The 25,561-nt window shown below is 41.5% G+C and overlaps 2 protein-coding genes across 3 annotated transcripts in view; one reads left to right on the forward strand and one right to left on the reverse strand.

Annotated features, from left to right (window-relative positions):
* The first annotated feature begins 7,352 nt into the window (after positions 1–7,352).
* Positions 7,353–17,073, forward strand: sdhaf3 (succinate dehydrogenase complex assembly factor 3). Its single transcript, XM_066715512.1, has 3 exons — positions 7,353–7,591; positions 7,720–7,905; positions 16,727–17,073. Exons 2-3 carry the CDS (start codon positions 7,729–7,731, stop codon positions 16,925–16,927), a joined length of 378 nt encoding a protein of 125 aa, XP_066571609.1. The 5' UTR covers positions 7,353–7,591; positions 7,720–7,728; the 3' UTR covers positions 16,928–17,073.
* A 1,295-nt stretch (positions 17,074–18,368) lies between these two features.
* Positions 18,369–25,561, reverse strand: part of LOC136760208 (uncharacterized) — a 43,676-nt gene continuing 36,483 nt past the window's right edge. For both annotated transcript variants that reach the window (XM_066715510.1, XM_066715511.1), the window contains exon 12: positions 18,369–18,737. In XM_066715510.1, coding sequence (XP_066571607.1) covers positions 18,618–18,737 — 120 coding nt within the window. In that variant the 3' untranslated portion in view covers positions 18,369–18,617. The remainder of the gene's footprint in view (positions 18,738–25,561) is intronic.

The raw sequence follows: 25,561 nt of genomic DNA on the forward strand, positions 1-25,561 counted from the left end.
TATCTTTGCTACACTATAGCAACTTGATTTCTACTGTCAAGTTGTGCAATGGGTTTATTTAAGCCATTAGCCCGAATAAAAGGGAAGTAAGGATTTAGAGGAATCCATTCACTGATGCATATTGCAGGCTCTTTATGAAGCAGGACTCAATGAAGCGGGTTAGGTGTGAAAACTAATGAAGGTAGAAGTATTTTGCATTTCAAATGGCCTTTTTTCTGCACCACGTGGAGTAACGCTTTCGTTGCCTGTTTGCTTTAAATATATATTACACATTCTTGACAAACAAAAGGCAAAATGCACAGGTCTGACAAAGACAATCGTATTCTATATTAAATAAAAAACATCTCCGTACATGTTTTGGACTGTCTTGTTTATGGATTTTTAAGAATGTACAATTTAATTGTTGACTTACAAGTAACAATGATTATTTAAATCATAAATACACACAATACTCTCGGAGGCGTGTGACATAAAAAAAGCGAATTTGTTTATTTTCTTCTAAATGATAAAAGTACTAAATACTTCCAAGTCATAAAATGGCATTTAATGAAATTATAAAAAGGTGTTATCTTCGTTAAATTGCACATTATACCCCCTATAATGTATTTTTATTAATAATTCTACTAAAATTTGAGTATGATTATCACAGGAAACCGAAAATATATCGTTTAACGAAATACACTGCTAAAATACAAATACATATATGCAAAGACACATTCATAAATACATATTCCTTTATGTTTCGATGAGTGACAAATTGGTGACTAAAACGACAGTGTCAACGATTATATAAATATATATTCAGTTGTCGAGTGTGCCATTATGTAGCAAAACAAAAGGTCTATATAATTATATATAAAAATAAAAATAATGTGTTAGCCTTTCTTATCTTATAGAATAACAGTCCGGATGCATTGTTTTTACGTTCAGTCCTAAAAAGGTTATATATTATCACACACTGTAGATAATCATTGTGTGATTTATTGTTTATTACAAAAAAGTCGATCCCTGTGGTATTACAATAATATATATCATTATATATCTATAATTGTGTAAGATCCAGTTTCATTCAATCATTACCTAACATGGTCACTACAAATACTGTTGTTTGGTGGAAAAATGCAAAGCACAGAAAAAAAAAACAGCCTGAAAAACAAGATTGCCTGCATAATGTGAGAAAAAGGCGCCACCGAGCGTCCGAACTACACAACAGCAGCGGGAATCACAGCGGGAAGGAGCCGGACGAGCCCAATCGCTTTGTTCAGCGGGCTATTTGATCCCTTGTGTGTTTCGTGCAATTGTGTGACGCGTCATATTTTGAGGTGAATTCATTACAATGCTGTGTTCTTTTGCATATATAAAAAATATGTAAATGAAATATAAAATGACTTGGAGGCGCGACACAAGAGCAGGGCGAGCGAGCATTTTGAAACCGAAGGCGTTACATTCATTTCAGTTCCAGCACGACACTTGCAACGCCTTTTCCTCTTTCCTCTTCTCAAGCCAATCAACCTAATTGGCTGATTTTGCAATTTCCCTTTGATTCAAGTCGCAAACAGAAGCACATCATTTTCAACTGTGTATTATATAATAATAATAATAATAATAATAATAATAATAATAATAATAATAATAATAATAATAATAATACACATCATGTGTGTCCCCTAAGTGTAAACATGCAATGTCTCAGAGCCACCTATTGTTGAAAGAGTGAATCAAGAGAATAAAGAGATATTCAGTCAGTAGATATTCTATTGTATGTCAATATGTTACAATGTTCCAGAGGCTATTTTAAACTTCCTGCAGCTAATTGTCAATTGTGACTTTGACAGATATTGCTCTTAATTCAACAACCTGCCCCTGCCCTGCCTGGATATTAGTTGTGAAATGTTTTCATCAATATGGTTTTATATTATAGTGATCTATTTTGGTAACTGAGGAGACTGGTTGAAGTAGTGAAAGCTATACTATCTATGCACTCACTGTTCACATATTTTCACAGATATAACTTTACCCTTTACTTTATATATATATATATATATATATATATATATATATATATATATATATAATGTGATTTGCTAAAGAAACAGAAAAGGCAGTAAAGAATGATCTGTATGTAGTTTATTTCAGGAACTGCAAATGCATTTGAAAGATATATTATTATTGTTGTCAAATTCATTCATTCATTCATTCATTCATTCATGAAAAGGTTGCTGTGTATTAGAAGCCAGCTGTCACTGGTATTGACTCTGTGTGTGTCCTGTATGACACTTTTTCTTATGTGCCTATATATCTTTGCTTTATTAATGCTTATTAAGTCTTGGGGACAGTTTCCATTGTCTGATCACATCAGCTGTAGAAGGAATTGTCCTGTTTTGGCCTCATTTCTCCAGTAATGGGCTTCAATGTAATTTGAATGACTTGTTCAGGAAAAGCAAGACTTGAGTGACCAAACTGTAACCAGTAGATTCCGGCACATCATTACCCAGAAAGCTTAGGAAATCATCTGGTAAAGTAGCAGAGCATCAAGGCTGCCCACTATAAAACATTAGACTTTAATTAGTGTACACTTATACTGAGAAAATCCTCCCTCCTCTGGAGAAATGAAAAGAAGCTGCTAAAGTATGAACATCCGCAGTAACAGATTTAAAAACAACACAGGTCTTAGTTGCAGGAAATGAAGTGTGAAAGTTGCTTGAATGCGCACTTACTGAGGAGCTGCATGTGAATGAGTTGTACTCTTCCGTCAGAGACACATCACACAGCAGCTGGTTGTGTTTGTGAAGGTGTTTTCCTCTGGATTGGAGTGTGTGGAGTCTGAAACGGAATGAATGTTTTAAATGAATGATTTAATCAGGATTCACACCAAGACACCAAGACACCTTCTAGCATCAATAACAGTAATAATTCACCTGGGTTGTGTTACAGGTGTGTGTTTATTGATTTATTTCATATAGGCTAGGCAAAACGTGTAAAGGAGTAACACAAATACAATGACACGCAGGATTACCAAACAACAGGAGCAGGGGGTTGTGATAAACGATATACCTGACAGCCCGGGGGCGGTTTTATGACATCCAGTCTATTACACAATATACAACACAGCATCATTTAGAGATCACTTTTCATTGGGGTTTGCCAAACATGATCTGAAACACATGTAACACTGCATGTGTGTGTTTGCTTGTTACAGATGTTTAGGCAGACCCGTGTACCTGTGGTGGAATTCAGGACTGAAACTCTCATCACAACGGGCCCAGGTAGCGCCGCACAACTATATCAGTCACGGCCTTAATTGGTTTAAAGCGCCACTGTTTCCTCAGAATCAGACTCTCCTGGAGGGGAGTGGAGATGGAAGTCTCTTCGGCTGAATATTCATCGTGGCTGAGTGGACAACCTCAGCTGTCCTACTGACCCACCTGTCCATCTGCCTGGCTGTGTTGCAGTGGCGCCTGTGTGTTACTGTACCGTGTCGGGACGGGACGGGGTCTGTGTGAGGCCTGGTTCAATAGGGCCACACCCCCCCACCCCAACCGCAGCTGTGGGCAACAGTGTGATTACAGACGAGGTCCCAGACCGTAAACGAACGCACAATGTTTCATGTCATCAACGCACTGCCAGCTCTACGCCTCGCAGATGACAACGCTCTCACGGTCTGATGTTCAGCAGACGCTGGAAGACAGAGCCGGAGCCGAAGTTGTTATTCAATACTGAAGTGTAAATCAATTCCACAAAAACAATAAGCTCAAGCAGATGCCTTCTGGGAGAGACTTACCTAATTACAGTGGCTATAGGAAGACTTTTGGACATTTTGGACTCTTTCACATTATGTTGTGTTACATCCTTAAATTTTGATGCATTAAAATGTGATTTGTGACCCACTTTTGTTGCACACAGATTGGACACACAATATTAATTGAGAAGCACATTTCATCCTGTGCTTTTGACTGCTCTCTGGATCACAAGACCCTTGTCTTCCTCGGCTGTATATGACGAGCTCAGTGCCCGTGTCAAAAGCAGAGCTACAAAGAATGACAACACTAACTGAAGACCGCCAATAAATAACACATGCATCTCCGCCAGGTACCACAGCGCAGCAACAACAATGTTGCCATGAATTGAATTCAGCCGTCCAGCTGCTCGATAAATGAACCCGACCTTGGGGGGCAGGAGGCACAGACGCCAGCAGGGGGCATCTTGGTGCTGATGAGAGGAGAAATACCTCATCACCCGCTGAGTCATTAACCCCCGCACTGCCGTCTGACTGGAGACGCAGAGACACAGAGCAAAGTGAACTGGAGGCCTTTCTCAGATGTTCAGGCAGGAAGCAGGTCCAATGAATTCAGTTTATTTACGATACATGTTTTGTTACCTGAGTATAATCAATTACAAGGAAATGAAACATCTTTATATTCTATTATACAGCTCTGGAAAAAATTAAGAGACCACTACACAATTATCATTTTTTCTGGTTTTACTATTTATAGGTATGTGTTTGGGTAAAATGAACACTTTTGTTTTATTCTATAAACTACTGACAACATTTCTCCCAAATTCCAAATAAAAATATGAATGGAGTGGAATGGCTGCCATACATGTAGAGATGCTGATTTAAGACTGATTTAAGACAGTGGTCTCTTAATTTTTTCCAGAGCTGTATATCCTTATTGTATTGTAAGTTAATCTAGCAATGCTAAATTAAGATCAATTATATTTGAAATTGTTCTCACCCATTATAAAATATCACTGTATTATTCCACTTTGTATTGCTCTTTTGTAAGTCGTCCCTGGACAAGGGAGTCACGGATACTTAATTATAACTGTACAGTAATCGTATATTTACTGACATTGATATGATCATGTGTTGACTGTCTGTCTCTCATCCCAAAGAAGCACACTGGAAAGTAACCAAGTAAAGAAATCAACATTATAATTTTCAGCTGTTATTATGTAGAGAGCCTAACAACACAAATATTTTTCATTCATGGTGTGTTTTTTTGTTTGTTTGTTTTTTAACCTGATCTATCACAGTTGTAGCTAAGTGGTGTTTGACCGTCTGAAAACTTGGCAACCCCAGGACAAAAACATTAACACACACACATATATAAACACTTTTACGTAAATAAAATAATTGAATTTCCGGGAGTACAGTCGTTCTCAGACTGGTTTCCTGAAGCTCAGTGAACACGTTCATGGGGTTCTCCACTTTTCCTCACTTTTGTCATCAGCTGCATTTCTTCCTCTGCTTCATGGCATGAAACCCTTAATAAGGTCCTCTTTCCCTGTGGTTTGAAATGTATGTCTTTGTATATTATATTATATTATAGTATATTATATGACTGTAGAGTTAACGGACAGAAGGTGCCTGCAGTATTTTTGTGTTTAGTTTTGATTGGAAACCGTTTTTGACCTCAGGGCCTCAGGACAGCAGCAAGAGCAGCAGAGATGAAGATTGGCTTTATTTTATTTGTTTTATTTTGAAGAAAATGCCATTGAAATGGGAATAAAAGAATGCATAATTGAATTTGCATTCAGAATAATTATAAAAATCTAAGCCAGAACAGAAAGGTTTAGCAGGTGCGTTGGCTGGCTGGTGGACTGAAGCCTGACCGTTGACCTGGCCGGGCGATATGTGCATTAGATCAAGTGGAGTCCCTCAGACAGTGCATGTCCTCCGCAGCCGTCAAGATATTTATATTGGGAATTTAAACCAATCATCACACAGCCAAGGAGCACCAAGATGAGGCAGTTTTAAGAATAGTTTATGGTTTTGAATTACATGTTTGTTATTGTTGTACGACTAGCATTCATATTCCATTTGGACTTTTAAGAAACTTCTGCCTAGCTTAGTCACACTATGTCCTGGACCAATTTGTGATGGGTCTAAAGTTTATTTGATTTGGTCTAGGTCTATGCACAGTTTAATATACACTAAATGGCCAAAAGTGTGTGGACAGCCCTTCTAGTTAGTGGATTTGGAATTTCACACCCATTGCTGACAGGTGAATAAAATCAAGCACTTTGTCATCCAATCTCCTTAGACAGACATTGGCAGTAGAATGGACTTTACTCAGTGACTTTCAATGTGGCACAATCATAGGATGCCACCTTTCCAACAAGTCAGTGCATCACATTTCTGCCTGCTAGAGCTGCCCCGGTCAACTGTAAGTGCTGTTATTGTGAAGTGGAAAAGCCTAGGAGCAACAACAGCTCAGGTGTGAAGCGGTAGACCACACAAGCTCACAGAACGGGACCGCCGAGTGCTGAAGTGTGTAGGGCGTACAAATCTTCTGTCCTCGGTTGCAACAATCACTACCGAGTTCCAAACTGCCTCTGGAAGCAGCGTCAGCACAAGAACTGTTCACCAGGAGCTTCATGAAATGGGTTTCCATGGCCGAGCAGCCGCACACAACAGTAAGATCACTGTGCGCAATGCCAAGTGTCAGAGTGTGAAGCTCAATGTCATTGGACTCTGGGGCACTGGAAACAATCTCTGGAGTGATGAATCACGCTTCACCATCTGGCAGTCTGATGGACGAATATGTGTTTGGATGATGCCAGGAGAGCCAACTGTAAAGGTTGGTGGAGGAGGAATAATGGTCTGGGACTGTTTGTCATGGTTCAGGGCTTCCAACTTCGTGGCAACAGTTTAGGCATGGCCCTTTCCTGTTTCAGCATGACAATGCCCCCGTGCACAAAGCGAGGTCCACACAGAAATGGTGTGTCCAACATCTGTGTGCAAGAACTTGCCTGCCTGCACAGACCCTGACCTCAACCCCATCGCACACCTTTGGGATGAACTGGAGAGCTGACTGCGAGCCCGACCTCCCTGATGCTCTTGAGTCTGAAGGGAAGCGAATCCCCGCAGCAACGTTCCAACATCTAGTGGAAAGCCTTCCCAGAAGAGAGGAGTGTATACTCTAATACTCGACTTACTTAAATTTACATGAAGAAATCTATTATTATTGCTAGTCAAGGTTGTTAAAACCACTGTTTGTGTGTGTGTTTTACAACATTCATGTTCTGTATAATTTTGAATTTGTAATAAAAAATAAATGTTACATACATTTTTGAGTCATTTCTAATCTATTCTCATAAAGTTTCCTCAAATGTCTGCTTTTGAAAATAGTAATCCTATAGGACATTCCCAAAAGGGTGTGATTAGTAGTATTGCTATTGTTATATATTTCAAAATACAGTTAGTCTTAATGAATAATTAACTTTTAACAATTAATGAATACATTACATCACTCAGATCCTACATCATCCACAGGGTGGCGCCAGCAAGTCGTTTCAAAAGAAAAAAGACAATAAAGCTTCCTGTCCTGTACGTCCTCTCTGAGCACCAGCATGTAGCAGCGTAACAATGTGTTTTATTAATATAGACCTGTGTGAAAACAACAACGCAACATTTCAATATTTTTTCGCGCCGTGGGTAGGCAACACCAACACCAGCACTAATCCTGAATAACCGGCTGCTGGCGTTTCTCGCCGGTGCTGTTACAATGTTGCACCGCTTTGGCTGTGGCGCAGCTGCGCAGTGACGCGCTCGTGTGTTGCCGGCGATCACAGTGCGCTGCAGCCGGTGAGTTTCTATTCCCGGTCAGTGTGACCGAGTCCTGCACAGCAATGCGTCATACATGCCCTGCCCACGCGTGTGTTATCGCTGCAGCGGATGATAACATGGCACATGTGTGTGTGTGTTGATCCCAGGGGAAGGTCATGTCCGGCCCGGCCCATGTGTCCAGAGTGCGGCTCCTGTACAAGCGCATCCTGCTGCTGCACCGCTTCCTGCCGCTGGACCTGCGGGCGCTGGGGGACCAGTACGTGCGGGACGAGTTCAGGCGGACCCGGGGGGCCACAGCGGAGGAGGCCCGGGGCTTCCTGGCGGAGTGGGAGGTGAGCAGAGAGACGCGCCGGGGCAGCACATCTGTAGCACATCTGTGACACTCAGTGAGCGGTCAGTGTGGGGGTGCAGGGGACTCATCCCACCAATTACATGTAGTTCTATCGTCCTAGTGAAAAGTAGCAGGATTTATGGGCATTTCTTTCAGTGTGTTCTGTAATGGGCGTGTAGTGGCAGTGGGTGACCACACGGTGGCAGCCGAGACCAGCTGGGTTTCAAACCTGGCTCGTTGTGTGCACTCACTGCAATGACTGCTTGGATTTCCTCGTTCTGTCAGGATTACTTAAACCAAGTAACTGGATCACCTGAATTTATCACCAGCTATTAATTACATTGATTTGTGGAGTGCCTTGTTGTTTTTATAAGTAACTGCACTTATTCGATTAAACTCTCTGTCAGCTTAATCAGAGGGTCATGGCCCAAATAAACCTGTTTTACTTACAGTATAATAAATAATGTCTGCGTATTAGACAGAGTGAATGTGTCTTTATATACAGCAGTTTTATTAGTTTAAAATTATATATACTGTATATATGTGTGTACAGATGCCGAAAATGACACCACATAACATTTGCCAAGTAATTGATTGTTAGTCTACGCCACCTTCACCCCTCTTCACTGAATACGAGAGCGAGTAAAATTAACCTCATTTACTGCACTGCCAGCATAAAACAGATACATAAAACAGTCCACACACCAGATCATCACTGGCCCACCAAGAGCAATGAGATGCGACTGTAATGCCAGTGTCACTGGTGATGTTTTTAAATATAGGCTATATGAATAAATAACAAACAGTGAAACGATACAAAAAGTCCAACACAAAAATAAACAATCTGTCGCTCATGATGTCGCACAGAGGACAACAGCTAAAGGCAGGCTCGGTTCTCTCATCTCACCCCTCCCTCCTTCACATGCATCTGCAACAGACGCATCACAGAGCAATCAAACACACAACACAGCAGCTGACAGGCAGGACTCCTGCTGACCCCGCTGAGCGGCCAGTTTATACACCCGCATCAATGAGGCTCGTTAGCTCAACTAGCGCTCCGGTCACACCTGGACGATAACGGGCACACACTCCAGCTGGTGTCGCCCTTGAGCTGTGAGAAGCACTCCCGGCTGTATGACAAGGTCTCGGCAAACCACAGCCTCCCTCATACAGAGTACACCATGAGTGCCACCGTGCCCGGGACAGCGTGTGTGTGTGTGAATGGTGCCAGGACCACAGGGAATCCTCTGGACCTGTTATCAGTTCCCAGAGTCTTGAAGTACTGTCATGACACTTAAATAGTAAACTCTGTGTTTTTATCAAGTGCTTTTTCTTAGATGTAAAACATTCTTCACAATGTCACGTTTCTTTAACACTTCTTCCGGCACAAGCTGACAACCATTCTTCAACACAGTTCCTTAACTCCTGGCACAGCCCAAAAGTCTTTAAAACAAATCTGAGCTCTCCGAGATATGAAAATAAGCCGGTGCCTCTGTTCCTCGCCCGTCCGTCTCTGCTCGCCCCTGCTCTGTGGTGCAGTGTGCTGAACCAGGAACATGAAGGGAACTCGGGCCCGGGCAGCCATTGGCAGCACTCTGGGGGCGGGTGTGCACCAGCGAAATGTCGTTGGAATAGAGACGGAGCGGGCGATTTTGAGCTGCTTAACCACGTCGCACTGTGGTGAGGACAACACGATAGAAAGACTTGTTCTCTATTTATTTTTCTTCTGCTCGCTCATATCGCTGTATGTCAGCAATGGGTGCAAGACTGGCGAGCTCTCGTTCCTACGCAAGGTCACTCGTCCGCTGTTCTGTGCGCAGGGAGCTATAAACTACACACGGTGTGTGCCTGAATAGGACATCTCATAACGATTTCATTGTCTCTCGTGTAATCATATACATTGTTGTAGCCCAGCTGAAAATGCATAGTGTTGCAATACAAATCAATCGATCATGAGAGGGGGATCGATTCCAGTGGGGGCTGTAATGGGATTATTGTGCTTTTCAGTACCAGAAGGGAATTGCTTACGTTGTGTTACATTGTCTTACCGTTTCAGTGTTTGCCGTCGAGGATGGTCCGTGATGAAAACGCAGTCTGAAGAGATCAGTGATGCAAATAGTAATGGGATTGTAATGGGTCTGATATGAATATTTCTCGTCACAATGGGAAATCTCAGACCCTCGTGTGGGATCTGTGAAGCCAACAGGAGGGGCATCTCAATATTTTAATCGTGTCATTCATAGAGTATCTCTTCAGGAGACAAACTAGACAATACAGCAAATTGCATGGAGATGGCATATAGCTTCACTCACCCTGAGCTGCCTTTTTCTCCTTCAGGCATGGCTAACGTTCTTGTAAAACAAGTAATTTAAAACGGAGTATGAAGTAGGACACCTAATGTGCTAAAACAGTGTCACGTTGATAGTTTCCCTTCTAATCTGCAGCTCATTAAGAACATAAGAGAGTGTCCAATCGAGAGGAGGCCATTCGCCCCATTGTGCTCGTTTGGTGTCCATTAATAACTAAGTGATCCAAGGATCCTATCCAGTCTATTTTTAAATGTTCACAAATTGTGTCTTCAACCACATCGCTGGGGAGTTTGTTCAGATTGTGACGCCTCTCTGTGTGAAGAAGTGTCTCCTGTTTTCCGTCTTTAATGCCCTGAAGCCCAATTTTCAGTCTTTTACCGAAGATGATGTGGAAATCGGATGCAGCTTCTGTAAGCTCATTCACATCTCCAGTTCAGTGCTTCCAGTTCAGTCTTTTTAAATTTTATTTTGTCTTTAATTACAGCTGTCATCTGACCTTCCCTAATCTGTGGGTTGTCACTGGATTGTTCACCAGTGGAATCTGAACAACAGACACAATGGTAACCAAAGGCAGGTCTGGACAATGTGTTGAGTAGGGTCCGGACTCATACACATATTTTGCCGCACACCGCTTCCTGCTTGTCGCTATAGTTGGCCTCTGTGGGCTGCAGTTCCACGTTGCCTTGACCCATAGTCTCCAGGACAATATTCACCAGCGTGGAGTCTCTAAAGTGTCCACAGTCTTCGTGATGGACATACAAAAACAGGGCAACCACCTTCATGACCTGTTCTGAAGGGTCAGAGGGTGCAGATACTGTGTACCCCTGGACTACCATACTATCCTTCCCCAAGATCCCAGATTCAACCCATTACTAGAGCAGGGAGGTGGTATCATCACACCTGTGGTAATGCAGTGTAGTGTGTTGTTCATTAGTGTGATTAATGCAGGTCTTCATTTCTAACTAAAGAATCTTCAACATTTGAAGCGATATAGCCCAGGGAAGATACATCATACTTGGTGAGCCCACAACTAAAAAATTATGCTGGATTTTCTACGGTAACAATCCATCATTTGTTGCACTGTCAACCTCATTTAATCTAATTTAGCGAGTTCCCCTCTGATTGTCGTTAAATGCACAGCGGGGGAGGACCGGGTCCCGGGACGCAGCAAGACGAACGACATTAGCAGAACCGAGAGAGAGACGTGCTCACGAGCCGGGAGAGAGAAACAGTTTTATCTACAGAAACATCTGTCACACAGGAGGGAACAAACAAACAGAGACGTCCGCAGACTCTTCAAGAGTTTAATCATTCAATAAGAGAAAATAACGAGTTTAGGAAAGATGATTCAGTCTGGAGAAGTCCTGCAAGTACACCACAGAACAGCGTACAGATATTTAATATGACTGTCGGGCGCAGAGCCAAGATTCAAACTTCTGCTCCTTCCTAGGACTGCAAAGATAGACTACCTGAAGGCAAGAGCTGAGCTTTTTAGACATGCGTATATAGAACCGGTCTTCTGAAATGAAACATAAAGACTTAATTACAATCACCAGAGGATTAAGATGTATGAGAATAAACGAGCATTTGGCTGCGTCCCTACAGCGCCGCGCAGAGGTGGATCGATAATGATTTGGAGCTGCTTTCTGTCCTCTGGTCAATTTGAGAAGCAGTGCATGCCTCCACACTCCTAAAAGCGGTTAGGGAGGGACAACTATGACCTTGTGCACCCTGCCAGAGAAGACCATGCATCATGAAGAACATCAATGATATCCCCACCCCCCCCCTCGCTCTGCACCTCCATCAAGGGACATGTTCTCTGTGCCAGCAGCGAGAAACCTCAATAAAATTAAACAACACAGGAATGTTTAATAAACCGTACTTTGGGATTTGTTAAGACTTAAAATCTGTGTAAGTCATTGAAATGGACCTCTTTAAGGCTTTGCTGCAGTTTAGGGGGATACCCGCCTTGTAATATTCTCTTATCGTCTTGCTTTGATCTCCACAACCTTCTCGGCCAGCCTCCGTGCCTTCGTCCCATTGATGTTTTATGCAGTGCGTGATTAGCACCAAGTCACAGAACTGCAATATCTGGCTCCTTTAATCAGTTTGCTAATATCCTGCCTTGATGTATGATCAATTTTTCACTAGAGCATCCTTAAGCAGCAGTTATTTTAAAAGAATCTCAGATGATCTATCGACTAAAGCTCCTGGGAAGACTTAAGCTTGGGTTGTAAGTGATGGAGTACAGAGTACAGACTGAATATTTTAAATCTCTCCGTCGCATTTCAGGGACACAGCTGTACAGTTACTCTTGACTTGTGTCTTGCCAGAACAACTATACATACACGGGGTTATTCAATACCAAATGCTTGTCCACAAGACTGTGTCACCAGCTTTCCAGGGTTACAGGTCCTCGTGATGAAACTCCCATTGTCCAATACGATCACAGCACGTGCAAAAGAAGAACCCGCCCATGCTGGTCCGAACCTTGAGACACACCCACCTCATCACACGGCCCACCCAGTCCACACCAAAACACCGGGACATCACACTGTGGGGTCAAAGTGGTCATGAAGCAGACGTCACGCTGGAAACAAACGCTCAGATTTCCAGGATTTTGACCAGTGTTGTCTGAGAACATAATTCCTGTTTCTACCAATCCTGGCTACTTCAACACAGTCTGTCACGATTCCACAGTGGCACTAGACAAATCTACGCAATTAACTAATGCACCTCTTTAAAAGGATCCCACAACACAGAGTATCGCACATAATTGCTGAACTTAAAATCTATACAAGTCTGCTGGAATAAACATCATTCAGAGAAGGCATTATTCGCATTGTTGTTGTTGTTTTTTTCAGGTCTGAGCTACAATTTCAAATAAAAGCAAAGTAATTCCTTTAATGGTGGCTTGTTCATTCTTCCGATGAAACGTGTTCAATTGTATAAAATCAAACGCAGCACGTCTCCGTAAAAGGACTATAAATAGTGCCACACAAAACCGACGGTTCCACTTCACCACCTAATGACTAAATCTGTGAAAACAATTTTGCTCGTTGGTTGGAATATAGACAATAGATGACAGATGATACGATCTGTCGTTTAGGAAACATCAGGTTAGAGATAATTTATGAACGCTTAGTGGTGTGTGTTTAGGTGGCTTCTTGAATCCACGATGACCAACTGCGATTGTTGATACACGACTGCGTTGTTTTATTTGCAGAGGTGATTTACTCGCCACTATTTTGACAGCGGTTGTATTTTTATAGCGGCCTTTGGGCTTTAGGCAGAACTCTGTTTATTCGAAAAGCCCCATTTTATGAGAGAAAATAAATGGCATCAGCCTAATGAAAGTATTCATATCGCAAGTAAACCCTCCCTGACAGCCTCTGCTTTTAGCCTCTGTGTTTACTGCTGAACATTAGGACTGTAGGAAGAAATGTGCGACACGAATATTTAAGGATTTGCATCAGACTGGTTGTAAGAATGTGTCGTAAAGGCAAAGTGGGTTGTCAAAATACAGGCCATACATTCTCTTGAGACAGTGCTTGTGTGCCTTAGTGTGAGGAGAACTAATGGGGTAGTTTTCTTCTACAGAGGGGGTCTGCATTATGAGCACTTTGCTGCCAGGGTGACTGTTTTCTTCAGATACTTCCTTGTACGCTTATTGTCGCACCAAGCATCTCCTTTGTGTTGTCTTAGCGGGTGGAAACCATTATTGCTGTCGATATGATCCCAAATAGTTTCTGAGTAATGGTCTGTGTCAGAGGAGTCATTTCTTCATTTGTAGACCAGAAAAGGAGAACAATCATCATCTGGATGTTACTAGTATTGCTGACTGCTTGATTTGTGGAGCGGCGCGTAGGACTCGGAGTCCAGGCACCCGAGAATCAATTTACGCACCGGGTCGGTGCCCATGGCAATAACACGCGGTACTCGACGTGTGATTTTCATCACGGCTGCACCGCGCTCAGACGCCTGTTCACTGGATTTGATGGAGGGCTTCGGGAAACGGCCAATTTCCATCCTTTCACAAGCAGTATATCACAGAAAATCTAATCTTTGCGCAAGGTGGTAGTTTGCTTTGTTTTCGATTGGGCAGATTGGGGTATCGAGTGCAACATCTGGGGGCTGTCAAGGAGTCTGCCAGATATGTGTAGCACAGTTGAAAGTCCGCATCCAGCGGCCCCTTATGTGAAGGGAATGGTCCAACACCCAATAACAATTCTCCTCCATAATTGGCAAGCGAGCACTTTCATACAAATCATATTTTAGACAGATATTCCACAGCTTTCTATGTCCAGACTCTTGTTGTTAAAGTTAAACAAACCAACAACCAAAAATATTAATTCTTAAAACATCTTTTTAATATATTTTGAATTGAACCACACGTAATATTCCAAGTAAAAAGACAAAAATCACTGCTTTTCTTAAAAAAATTTGCAACACGTTCTCCGCAGGGGACCCCGTGAATTGTTAGGAGCAAGTTGTGTAATCTTTCCGAAACCACGTAGGCTGCTGCAGTTTCTATAACCCATAATTGCAAACTATGAATATTATGTGACTCATGTCATTTATTTTATGTAACACTCATTGTTCGTTCATCGCACACCCGTGGAACATAAGAAAGAAACTGCATATTTAAAAATCACTGCAGTAAATTTCTATATAAAGATCTCTCGACGTTGATGATATAAGGAGCAATATTCAGTAGGAGGCGGTTGTGTTAAACAGTCAATTTAGTATTTCTGCAGGATTATAGGTAGGCACTTGCTCATTTTACAGGTGCTTTAACAGCAGAATATGGGAAAATAATTCCTATTCGCTGCACCTGCTTCTTTGTGCCACAATTTATTTAATCATATTCATTTATTAGCCACTCAAGAGGTGCACAAAAACCTATTGACTTTTGCCTTTCTGTGCTGTGCTCAGATAAGGCAGATGTTAACAGTACGTTTGGTCGGGTAATGAAATGCATGCATATATGAATAAGCTCGGGATGCCACGTCTTCAGGGGCTCGGAAGCAGTTTGATACTCTGTCAGCTCAGTGCCGACAGATCCTTGTAATGGTGAAAAATACAACAAAGGTTTAGCCAAAGGGTTAGTAATCATGGCTTTGATCGGGAAGACCCGGGAAAAATTAACGATGAGGAACACGCAAGTTTAAAATGCAAAAAAAGATCACAGCATTCAATTGTCAGCCTAGGTTACTCAAAGGCTTGTGTCTTACAGAGCCGGGCCGGATAACACCAAAAGAATGTTAGTCACTGCACTGGCAAATCAGAATATGCGTCAGTTGATGACTGGAAAGCAGATTCTGCTTGATGAATGAATGAATGATTAGATCAAGCACTTTCAAGATAGCATTGGCTCTGTACCCAGAAAAGAACAGGAAAAAGTGTAGGTGGACTCTTGCCTTGAATTCACTTGAGGGATGGTTTTACATTTTTTTGATATGCCAGTAGAGTGATTAGTATCTTTTATGGGGGTAGGTTGCTTAGATATCATTTAGACCTCACAGCTGTCAGTACATTCTCTTCGAATTATTAATTGTGAATCTATTTTTATTTTGAATATGTATTGCCAATTTGGAATTGCCAGTTAATTATAACATTTCACACCCAACTGTTGATCACCACTACCACTATTATGCTCGTTTGGTTTCCATTAATAACTAAGTGATCCAAGGATCCTATCCAGTCTATTTATAAATGTTCCCAAATTGTCTCTTCAGCCACATCGCTGGGGAGTTTGTTCAGATTGTGACGCCTCTCTGTGTGAAGAAGTGTCTCCTGTTTTCTGTCTTGAATGCCTTGAAGCCCAATTTCCATTTGTGTCCCCGGGTGCGTGTGTCCCTGCTGATCTGGAAAAGCTCCTCTGGTTTGATGTGGTTGATGCCCTTCATGATTTTGAAGACTTGGATCAAGTCCCCACGTAGTCTCCTCTGTTCCAGGGTGAAAAGGTTCAGGTCCCTCAGTCTCTCAGTAGGACTGCGACATCTAGAGCAGCGATTTGATGAATATACGCACCCAAATGCAAAGTGACTAGATGGTCTACGGTGGTGTCCCGAGGCATTTAAACCATGTTGGTGAATTCTACGCTAAGATTCAGGTCTAATATCCTTCCTGTTCTCATGAAAGCTTTTCATTTCAGTGCACTGGCTCCACAAAACAAAACACCTGTAATGGTGCCTGCCAAGAGAATAGGGTTGTGTAGAAAGTCAGGCGAGGGCCGTGGCATCAGTTATTTCTACTACAGGGGAAGGAGTCCTTTGCCGGTGACCTGTGAGATATATTTAATGGTCTCAGTCTCAGGTTCTGAAGTAATTTCTTGCATTTCCAAAATTAAACTAAGACTTCCAAAAACTTCTGAAAAACAACTAAGAACAGGGCTAAGGATCAGGGGAGGATGATTTGAGAGGCACAAACTGTACTGAGTGGGGAATAAGTCAGGATTGTGAAGATAATTTATACTGAATTAATATGAATTTCCTCTCCTTCTCAATGCAGGCCTACAAGAACACACTGCACACCCAGGTGATGGAGTCTGTGACGAAGAAAACCGAGGGAATTCGCTTTGGAACCGATCTTTCCGGGGAAAAACTCGCCCAGTTTCAAGACTCCCAGATTGGACAGCTGTATGAGCTGATGCAGGAGGCAACGAAACCCAACCGGCAGTTCAGCTTTCAGGACGACCACCTTCCCAAGTAGAGGCTGACACGGCTGTCACTCTGGAGCGAAGGCTTGCCGGTTTGAAACGTGTTGTGGTGCAGTACTTGAGTTCCTGTTCCTGTTAATTGCAGCCATTAAGATATGCCATTACATTAAAGTACTCTGAGAGGCTGTTGAAACACAAATGAGTCTTCTGGATTACTTTTCTTACCAAGTTATTGTAGAAAAAGAAAAAAAGAGCCCTTGTGGTCAAACTTAAGACAAGGAAATGTTTCACTTTGCAGCCATCATCTCGCGACTCGAGTGATCTCACCGCCGTGTGTGGTTGAGTGTTGAGACGTCAGTCCTCTCAGAGAGTGAATGGTACTTGTGTTCATGTCAGCCCATTAGTTCTGTCCAACACAACCCTCCATCACAAACTTCCAATATTTTTCCCAGAAGTTTAGAAACTCTCGCAACTATGGCTGCTAATCATGTTTTAATCAGAAACATTGTAGGTTGCTAAAAAGAAAAGAAAAAGGTGCCCTGCCTTAATCTGCAAGAGAAAGTACTACTTACACCACAACACCGATCTACTGAAGGCATCCATGTCATACCAGCTGGTGATCCTGGCATCGTTTGTATTTTACTTTGTTGCAATATTTTTAATCAGAAACACTCCACGATGAAGCCTACAGTTCCATGTGTGCAGCTTCCGAGCGCTGTGAAGTCAGAAAAGATGCATCTCCCCTGGGTCTGTTATCAGTATTGCTCAATTAGGGGGTGGGAGATGACCTTTGACTTCCTGGTGGTCAGTTCAGAACCTTCCAATGTGTCACCTGACCCATCACACAGATGTCTCTCTTCGGGAAAGCATGCTTCAAGAGCGCATCTCATTCAGCATGAAGGAGATTGTGGTTTTGCATATTGTTGCCCTGGGGGGTAAGAGTGTTTGCTAAGGATTAATAATAATGTGAATGGTGATATTATTATTATTATTATTATTATTAATAATAATAATATTATTAACAAAGCTCAAAACAGACATAACGTATCAAGCTGGGAACATTTGTCATATCTCGCTCCTCCGTTTGTGTACAGAGCTGTGATCAGTATCATTCTAGTCAGACGGTCTCTGATAACTCGAACCACCACCTGCACCCCAGGGATTGGCAGCTGAGCAAAGTGTTCCTGCCAGGACCACCTAAACGGAGAAAGAAACGCTACAAAAAGGCCACATTTGGAAGTATTTTCTATAGTTTACTGATTCTAGTAATTGATTTTTAAATTTTTTAATCACAAGTATTGCAATTTTGAATGTTTTTATCTGTAAAATGTAAAATACTTTCACCTAATAAACAGTTTACTGTAGAAAGGTATTGAGAAATCAATGAGTCTAGACTGAGTTGATCTGTAAACTCTGTGAGCAGCATTCATTTGAGAGACCAGACATTTTCTACATTTCATTTTCAAACTAAAGAAGTATTGATTTAATTCATGGTTAAATATACAAGGATTGTTTTATTTTTTATTTAATGAAATTTCATTGCATTTTTACTTGAATATGAATCCAGATATTTTGTCACTTTTCAATAATTGTATAAAAAGTGAAAAGCAAACCGGTAGAAATACAGGTGAACTACAACTTGATTGTGTTGCAAGGTACGTCTTTGAATCACAGCATTTTTGCATAATTTTGAGCCTATATGCCTACTCAATTTGAAGGCCCTAATTCCCTGAGAGAAGAATTTTACTTGAAGAAGACAACATAGGAGTACATTATAATATAACCAGGGTTGCTTGTAGGGTTGGGGTCCCTCCCGTTGTACAGACCAAAATAGAGGACTGTGTTGGATCCAGTCATATCCAGCTGCAAAACAAAATTAGAGAGAGAACATTATTATAAACAGCTTAATACATCTGCTAGAGCAAGGAACTCAAGGATGCTATTCAATCAATCACCGCAATTTGCTAAAACGATCTCGAAGGGATGAGATGAGGCTTGTGTTGTGTTTTCCTGTCATTCTGCACTCTTGAATCTCATAAACACTCTCAAATCATTTCAATTCAATCACTGGGTTTGCAAACCAAATGCATGCTGGCACTGCTAGGAGGGCCGTCTCTTTGGACACCCTGCTGAAACCAAGTCAGCCGTCTCTCAGGAGCAGCGGCGATCTACTGCATGTTTAATTACATTTGTATCTGCGGAAGGAAAGCAGACAACCAAACTAATCAGATGCAGTTTGGGGTTGGATCACAAGATCAATTCAGTGGAGCTCAAATGGGCTCCTTGCGGCTCTAAAGAATTGTTTTCACAGGAAGAACGTGTATACATACAGTTAGGTCCATAAATATTTGGACAGTGACAATTGTCATAATTTTGGCTCTGCACGCCACCACAATGGATTTGAAAGGAAACAGTCAAGATGTGCTTTAAGTGAAGACTTTCATCTTTAATGTGACGGTAGTTACATCCAAATTGGGTGAACGGTGTAGAAATTACACCCATTTATATATGTGCTCCCCCAATTTTAGGGGCTCAAAAGTATTTGGACAAACTAACAAGAATGAATTAAATTGTGAGTTTCAATACTTGGTTGCAAATCCTTTGCAGTCAATGACTGCCTGAAGTCTGGAACCCATAGACATCACCAGATGCTGGGTTTCTTCCCTGGTGATGCTCTGCCAGGCCTGGACTGTAGCTGTCTTTAGTTCCTGCTTGTTCTTGGGGTGTTTCCTTTCAAATCCATTGTGGAGGTGTACAGAGACAAAATGATGACAATTGTGTCACTGTCCAAATATTTTTGGACCTAACTGTATGTCACATATATAAAATAATCTGTAGTTAGACTTAGAATTCATCTGATGGTTACATAAAGCATGATCATGTCTAATTACCCCACAATAATACTAATAATAGTCCAAGCTAATTATATAGTCTACAGTGATCTCTACAAGCTTCCTTGCTGAGGCAGAAGGCATGATGACATTGATGGCCTCAACTCACTGTCAGACCCCGAGAGATGGATGGCGTTTTATGTGAGGTGTGTTAAAAGCAGGGTGGCGATCCATAATAATTGATAGTGCCTTCATGAAGTAATGTCAGGTGACACACAGGTAGTGATTTCCTGTAATTATCATCCTCGGCTTATTGAAAGCAATAGTATTAGGGGAAAGTACAAGATAACCAATCTGTCTCCTATGTCTTTGAGCAAAGTGAATGAGTGGAGATTGGACATGGCTGTTAGTCTAAAGCTTATTAGCGCCACAGAGATATAAATGATTTTGCCGTTAATTCACAATAATGAATGCGTTAATATGAGATACGTTTGCTTTGAGATTCAGATCATTCTATAGTAGGATCAAGAATACATTACATTTATTCTTTTTTAGTGGCAGGGGGTTATATTTGGAAATAAAGAGAACACAACTACAAGTTGCATTAAATGTTCCGAGTTACATATGCTGCAAACATTTTCATCATTATATTTGTAATCCTCACTGTACATGCTTTCAAATCGACTTACCACAAAAGTTTTAAAATAAAGCAATATCTTGTATTCACGCTAGCATTACTGCAAAATAATACAATATTATCTCCTATTACCGCAAAAATATTTGTTTTATGGGTGGCGCTAATCTTCTGTATGTCTGTGATTATTTATTTTGTTTGATTTTAGTTTGGGAAAAACAAAAGTGCCTGGATTACTGAGCGGAGTTGTGTTGAGCTGTTGCACTGGGCTGCCCTTTGCTATTGTTCCTACCATTTAACAGACCCGCTGCGGCAGTTAATTGCGTAAGCTATGAGAGGCAGGAACTTCTACATCTTGACATTGTACAAAAAGAAACTCTTAAGCAGAAATTAATTTCCAGTACTTTGCCGTACTTTGGAAATCATTGGATAACCTAACGGGTGTGTTTACATTTGTTGGGTTTCACCGCACTCCACGGATCTACATAAAATATGCAAATATATTGAAGGTCAGTGTGCTGCTGATAAGCAACGATAGACCATTGACTCTAAAGAGCGTTGCGAAGCGTGCTTTCAGAAATTACTCACACTGCCTCTTCATACCGTGAAGAACCTCTGTAATCAAGTGCACTTCATATATAAAAGGATAATTTAATGCAAAAGCTGAATTATAACCTATGCCCGTTAAACAGTGCACGCCTATAAAATGTATTTTGATCAATTTATTTATTTATTTTGTTGTATATGATGGCCCTACACCACCTCCCTTCAATAATAATATTCTCTCCAGCTGAAGCAAAACAAAGAAACCCTTGCCTGAATAGACACTGAAAATCTAGTTCTGGTTCTCAAAAATCTAAACCGAAAACCACCTCCGGGTCGTGACATTCAGATGTGAGAATAATTTACTTATTTACTTTAAATCACTCTAGCAAAACCACTCGGTAGATGTCAAGGTAAACATCAGTGTGCCGATTTCTTCCCGAGCAGTTTTTGTGAAGTATAAATAAACACACGAATAAATGTTATTGTGTGTGTAACTCGTTCTCCGTTGCATTCTTTTGAAAATGGATAGGCAGTCTATTAGCGTGTGATCTGTAGCTCTCTGGGGTTTAATTGAATGAGAACACGCGGCCTGACGCTGCCTCGAGAGAGAGAGAAACTGGGATAAAGCACCAGAAAGGGCAGGGACACTATAATCAGAAACAGATTGGTCAGAAGACAGAAGTCATGCAGGGCAGGCGGCAGGTGGCCGACAGACGGGCGATGGAGTCTCTCAACACGACATCAAAGCCCCACAGACCCCGGTGACGGCAGGAGGCTTACAGAGCGCAGGATGAAAAGAGATTAAGTTAGAAATTGCTGGGTTAAATGTTTAGTTATTCTCTCCCGCCCTCTTTCTCTCTCTCCTTTCCCCTCTCCCTCTCCCCCTCATCATTAATACCTGGGGCACGGAATCATCAGGAGCTTAATAAATGGTATGTGTTATTCAAACATTAGGACAACTAGGAGCTGAAGGAGGTCTGTAGATGCCATGACCCTCAGGACCCCAGCTGTATGCCTCTGCCCCGGCGCTGCCCGGTCCTCAGATGAGAGTTTAGATCTGGTTGTTCAGGTCCACAGGGCCGGGAGATCCTGCGTCCAGCCAAGCTCCCAATCACCTCACTGAACCCATTTCATACCGAGTCGGTGCTGATCAAAACCAGCCCGTCCAGTGGGAGCTGGTCCGCTGTGAGTCACTGCTTCGAGATTTCACAAGCTCGTCATATAACCTCTCTCGCGTCCAAACGCTTCCTGACAGCCGAAGACGGAGAGCATCTTCTCATCTCTTCCGCACGCCTCTCTCTTAATCATCCCTTCACTCCGCTGCGACGGATCCCATTGTAACCTTGAATTAAATTTTGACGCGCCGTAATTACATTTTGCTCAATTTCCATCTAAATTCCTGATGTAAGCTTCCACAGGCCGCCCAGCATTATTGCTCCATTTGTTTTCCCTCCACCTTTCTTTTCCTCCACCTCTCCTTTTCACTTTCAATTCCTCAACAGGAAAATGAACTGGCAGCTCACATATGAATTATTTAAAGGCAATATTGTGTACACGGTTATCTTGAGAAGTGCTGGCTTTAGTCCATGGTTCCCAGCTCTCGTCTTTCTCCACATAAATAAATTGCTCTTAAAATCATCTCTTAAAATATATCTTTAAATCGCCACATTTAATTACATTTAACACTTTTAATGCTGACACCTGTTTTTCTAATGAGGAAAGAAACATGAATGTGCCGCACAAAATTTGAAGAATGCTTAATAAACAAAAGCAAATTAAATCGTAATTATTATTTTGTAACATTGGGTGTTGAGTATTTCATTGGTTAAAAAGGGCGGGACATTTACATGACTGTTGAAGTTACGGATGTGGTTTCATAGCACAGAAAACTTATATAGGAAAATATAGGAAATCGTAACAGTATTATCTAACTAAAACCGTTATATTTTCCTGCAAACCGAGCACTCCAGATAAAGAAGCATTAGGCAGAGAATAGCGATCATTTAAACAAGGGCAAAACACTTAAAAACATACTTAACACCTCGATCAGAAAATTATTTACCTCTGCTCTGAGTATTGCGTATTCCATTCTGGGGAAAACATACTCTTGGATTTAGCCAGTAATAATTTGACTTCAAACGTATTCATAAACGATTTTTGAAGCAGTCTGAATGCAAGGAATCCTGTAATTAAAGACACTGAAGTATTAAGTCTTTCCCTTTTCTTCCGACTTCAGCTCTTCGTAAGGTATTCGAGCTACACAGGATTAACTGGTTTAACTCAGAATCCCTGCCAATGGCAGTTTAGGAATTAAAAACGAATCATGAGAACATAGTTTACGGACAAGAAATCCATTTGACCATTCATGCTCATTGGTTGGCTAGTAATGTAATCTGTTGAAATTCAATGTGGACAAGTGTAAGGTATTACAAACAGGTAATAAAAATGTCCACTATAATTACACTATGGGAGGAACAGAAGTAGATGAAGTAACGCATGAGAAAGACCTAGGAGTCTATGTGGACTCCTCACTTTCTCCATCCAAACAATGTGGGGAAGCAATAAAAAAGGCAAACAGGATGTTAGGGTATATTGTCAAAAGTGTAGAATTGAAAACAAGGGCAGTAATGTTAAGACTGTACAATGCACTAGTTAGAGCTCATCTGGATACTGTGGACAGTTCTGGGCTCCACACTTCAAGAAGGATATCGCTGCTCTAGAGGCAGTTCAGAGGAGAGCAACCAGACTTATTCCAGGTCTGAAGGGAATGTCCTACTGAGAGACTGAGGAACTGAACCTTTTCACCCTGGAACAGAGGAGACTACATGGGGACTTGATCCAAGTCTTCAAAATCATGAAGGGCATCAACCACATCAAACCAGAGGAGCTTTTCCAGATCAGCAGGGTCACACGCACCCGGGGACACAAATGGAAATTGGACTTCAAGGCATTCAAGACAGAAAACAGGAGACACTTCTTCACACAGAGAGTTGTCACAATCTGAACAAACTCCCCAGCGATGTGGCTGAAGAGACAATTTGGGAACATTTAAAATAGACTGGATAGGATCCTTGGATCACTTAGTTTTAATGGACACCAAACAAGCACGATGGGGCAAATGGCCTCCTCTCGATTGGACACTTTCTTATGTTCTTATGTTCTAATCTACCACAAATATATTTTTAAACAATTAACACATCACGATAAAATAGACACGGAGAATCCACAAGCGCGAGAAGACAGTCAAAAGGTTGTCTTTGTTATGGGTGGAATTATAGAAAAAGTACATTCAAAGACCCAGACTGTATTGTCGTTGACACCACTGCACCGCAATAATAGCAATCGGGATGACAATCACAAGGTGTGAATAACAAACCTGGCGGCTTTTATTGGAAAGAGATTAGAGGATTGATATAGTACTAGCAAACATCAAAGCATAATTCTAATAGAACAGAGATGCAGAAAGAATCGATAATTTCAAGATGTGCACGAAAATATCCATCTATGCATCTAATAAAATGGGTGCCCAGGGCCTCATCTACACAATCAGTGAATCACAGACTGGTTCACACATCATGCTGCGGATTAGAAACATTATAATTGTCTTGTAGTACAAATGGCTGACAGTCTCCTGCTGTGGCTGGAAAAGGATACCAGCGCACCGAAACCCATTAACCCATAATTAACAACAAACATCACAGGGCGTGGGAGGGAGAACCACAATGCTTTTTCGGTGTTTGTAACTTTCGTCATTAATAAATATATATATATATATATATATATATATATATATACACACACGATACGAATATGCGCCTCATGCACATCTATCTGTATCATTACGCTGCTTTAACTGAAGGTAAAATTAATGTTCTCCTTTGTAGCAGGTAAGTCATTTCAAGACAGTTCTTAATAGCTTTCTATTTCCCATCCCACTCGGAGGAAGGCTGTAATGATGCATGTACAATCGCTTTTGTGTCTGTGGAGAACGGGCAGAACAAAACAGACAACAAACCACAGACCTCAGGGCACTGCGCTCGACAGGTACAATTCATCATGACAAGTGAATAATTTGATCGTGCACAGCTTTCTTACTGCAGGTATTTAGTCACTTCTGTAGACTCAAGTTATTATGACTCTGACTAACCCCTGAAATACAGATTTCATTTAATTATGTCTGTATTCAGCATTTATCTGCTTGTTTTTTCTTGTTAATGCCAGCTGTTCCACAGGTGTGCATCTCAAAAAGCTCGGCTCGTGCTGTACAGTCAGCTCCAACCCCAGCTCCATGAACACTAATTACAATTCTAGAATCGATCTTGAATTGACCCCGGTCGGCTATACGTGAACAGGTTGTGCGTCTGATTGAGAGGTAATCTCGTGCAGTTTGAGCGAAGCTGCTGTTCTGCTACACAAACTCGGCAAAATAACATCTCTTATACAATAACAGACACCCTTCACATGACCTATTGCCTTATTATAAATAACACTGAAGAATTAGACGCACTCATATCTTTACAGGGGGAAAAACATGTTCGTAACAACTTAAGATCAACAACCCTTTCTCTCCGTCTAAAAACGTTTTAGTCCCGGATCTGACTGACCTACAGCAACTGATCTTTGTTGCGTTTTCATGCTGGTTAAACGTAACAAAACTACTAAAAGCAAAGACACTC

The sequence above is a fragment of the Amia ocellicauda genome, chromosome 10 (genome assembly GCF_036373705.1).
Source record: "Amia ocellicauda isolate fAmiCal2 chromosome 10, fAmiCal2.hap1, whole genome shotgun sequence".
In the NCBI taxonomy this organism is placed as follows: domain Eukaryota; kingdom Metazoa; phylum Chordata; class Actinopteri; order Amiiformes; family Amiidae; genus Amia; species Amia ocellicauda.

Coding starts and splice junctions, on each gene's coding strand:
- sdhaf3 (XM_066715512.1), top strand. CDS start 7,729: ATGTCCGGCCCGGCCCATGTGTCCAGAGTGCGGCTCCTGTACAAGCGC. Junction 7,906..16,726: donor GCTTCCTGGCGGAGTGGGAG/GTGAGCAGAGAG, acceptor TTCTCAATGCAG/GCCTACAAGAACACACTGCA.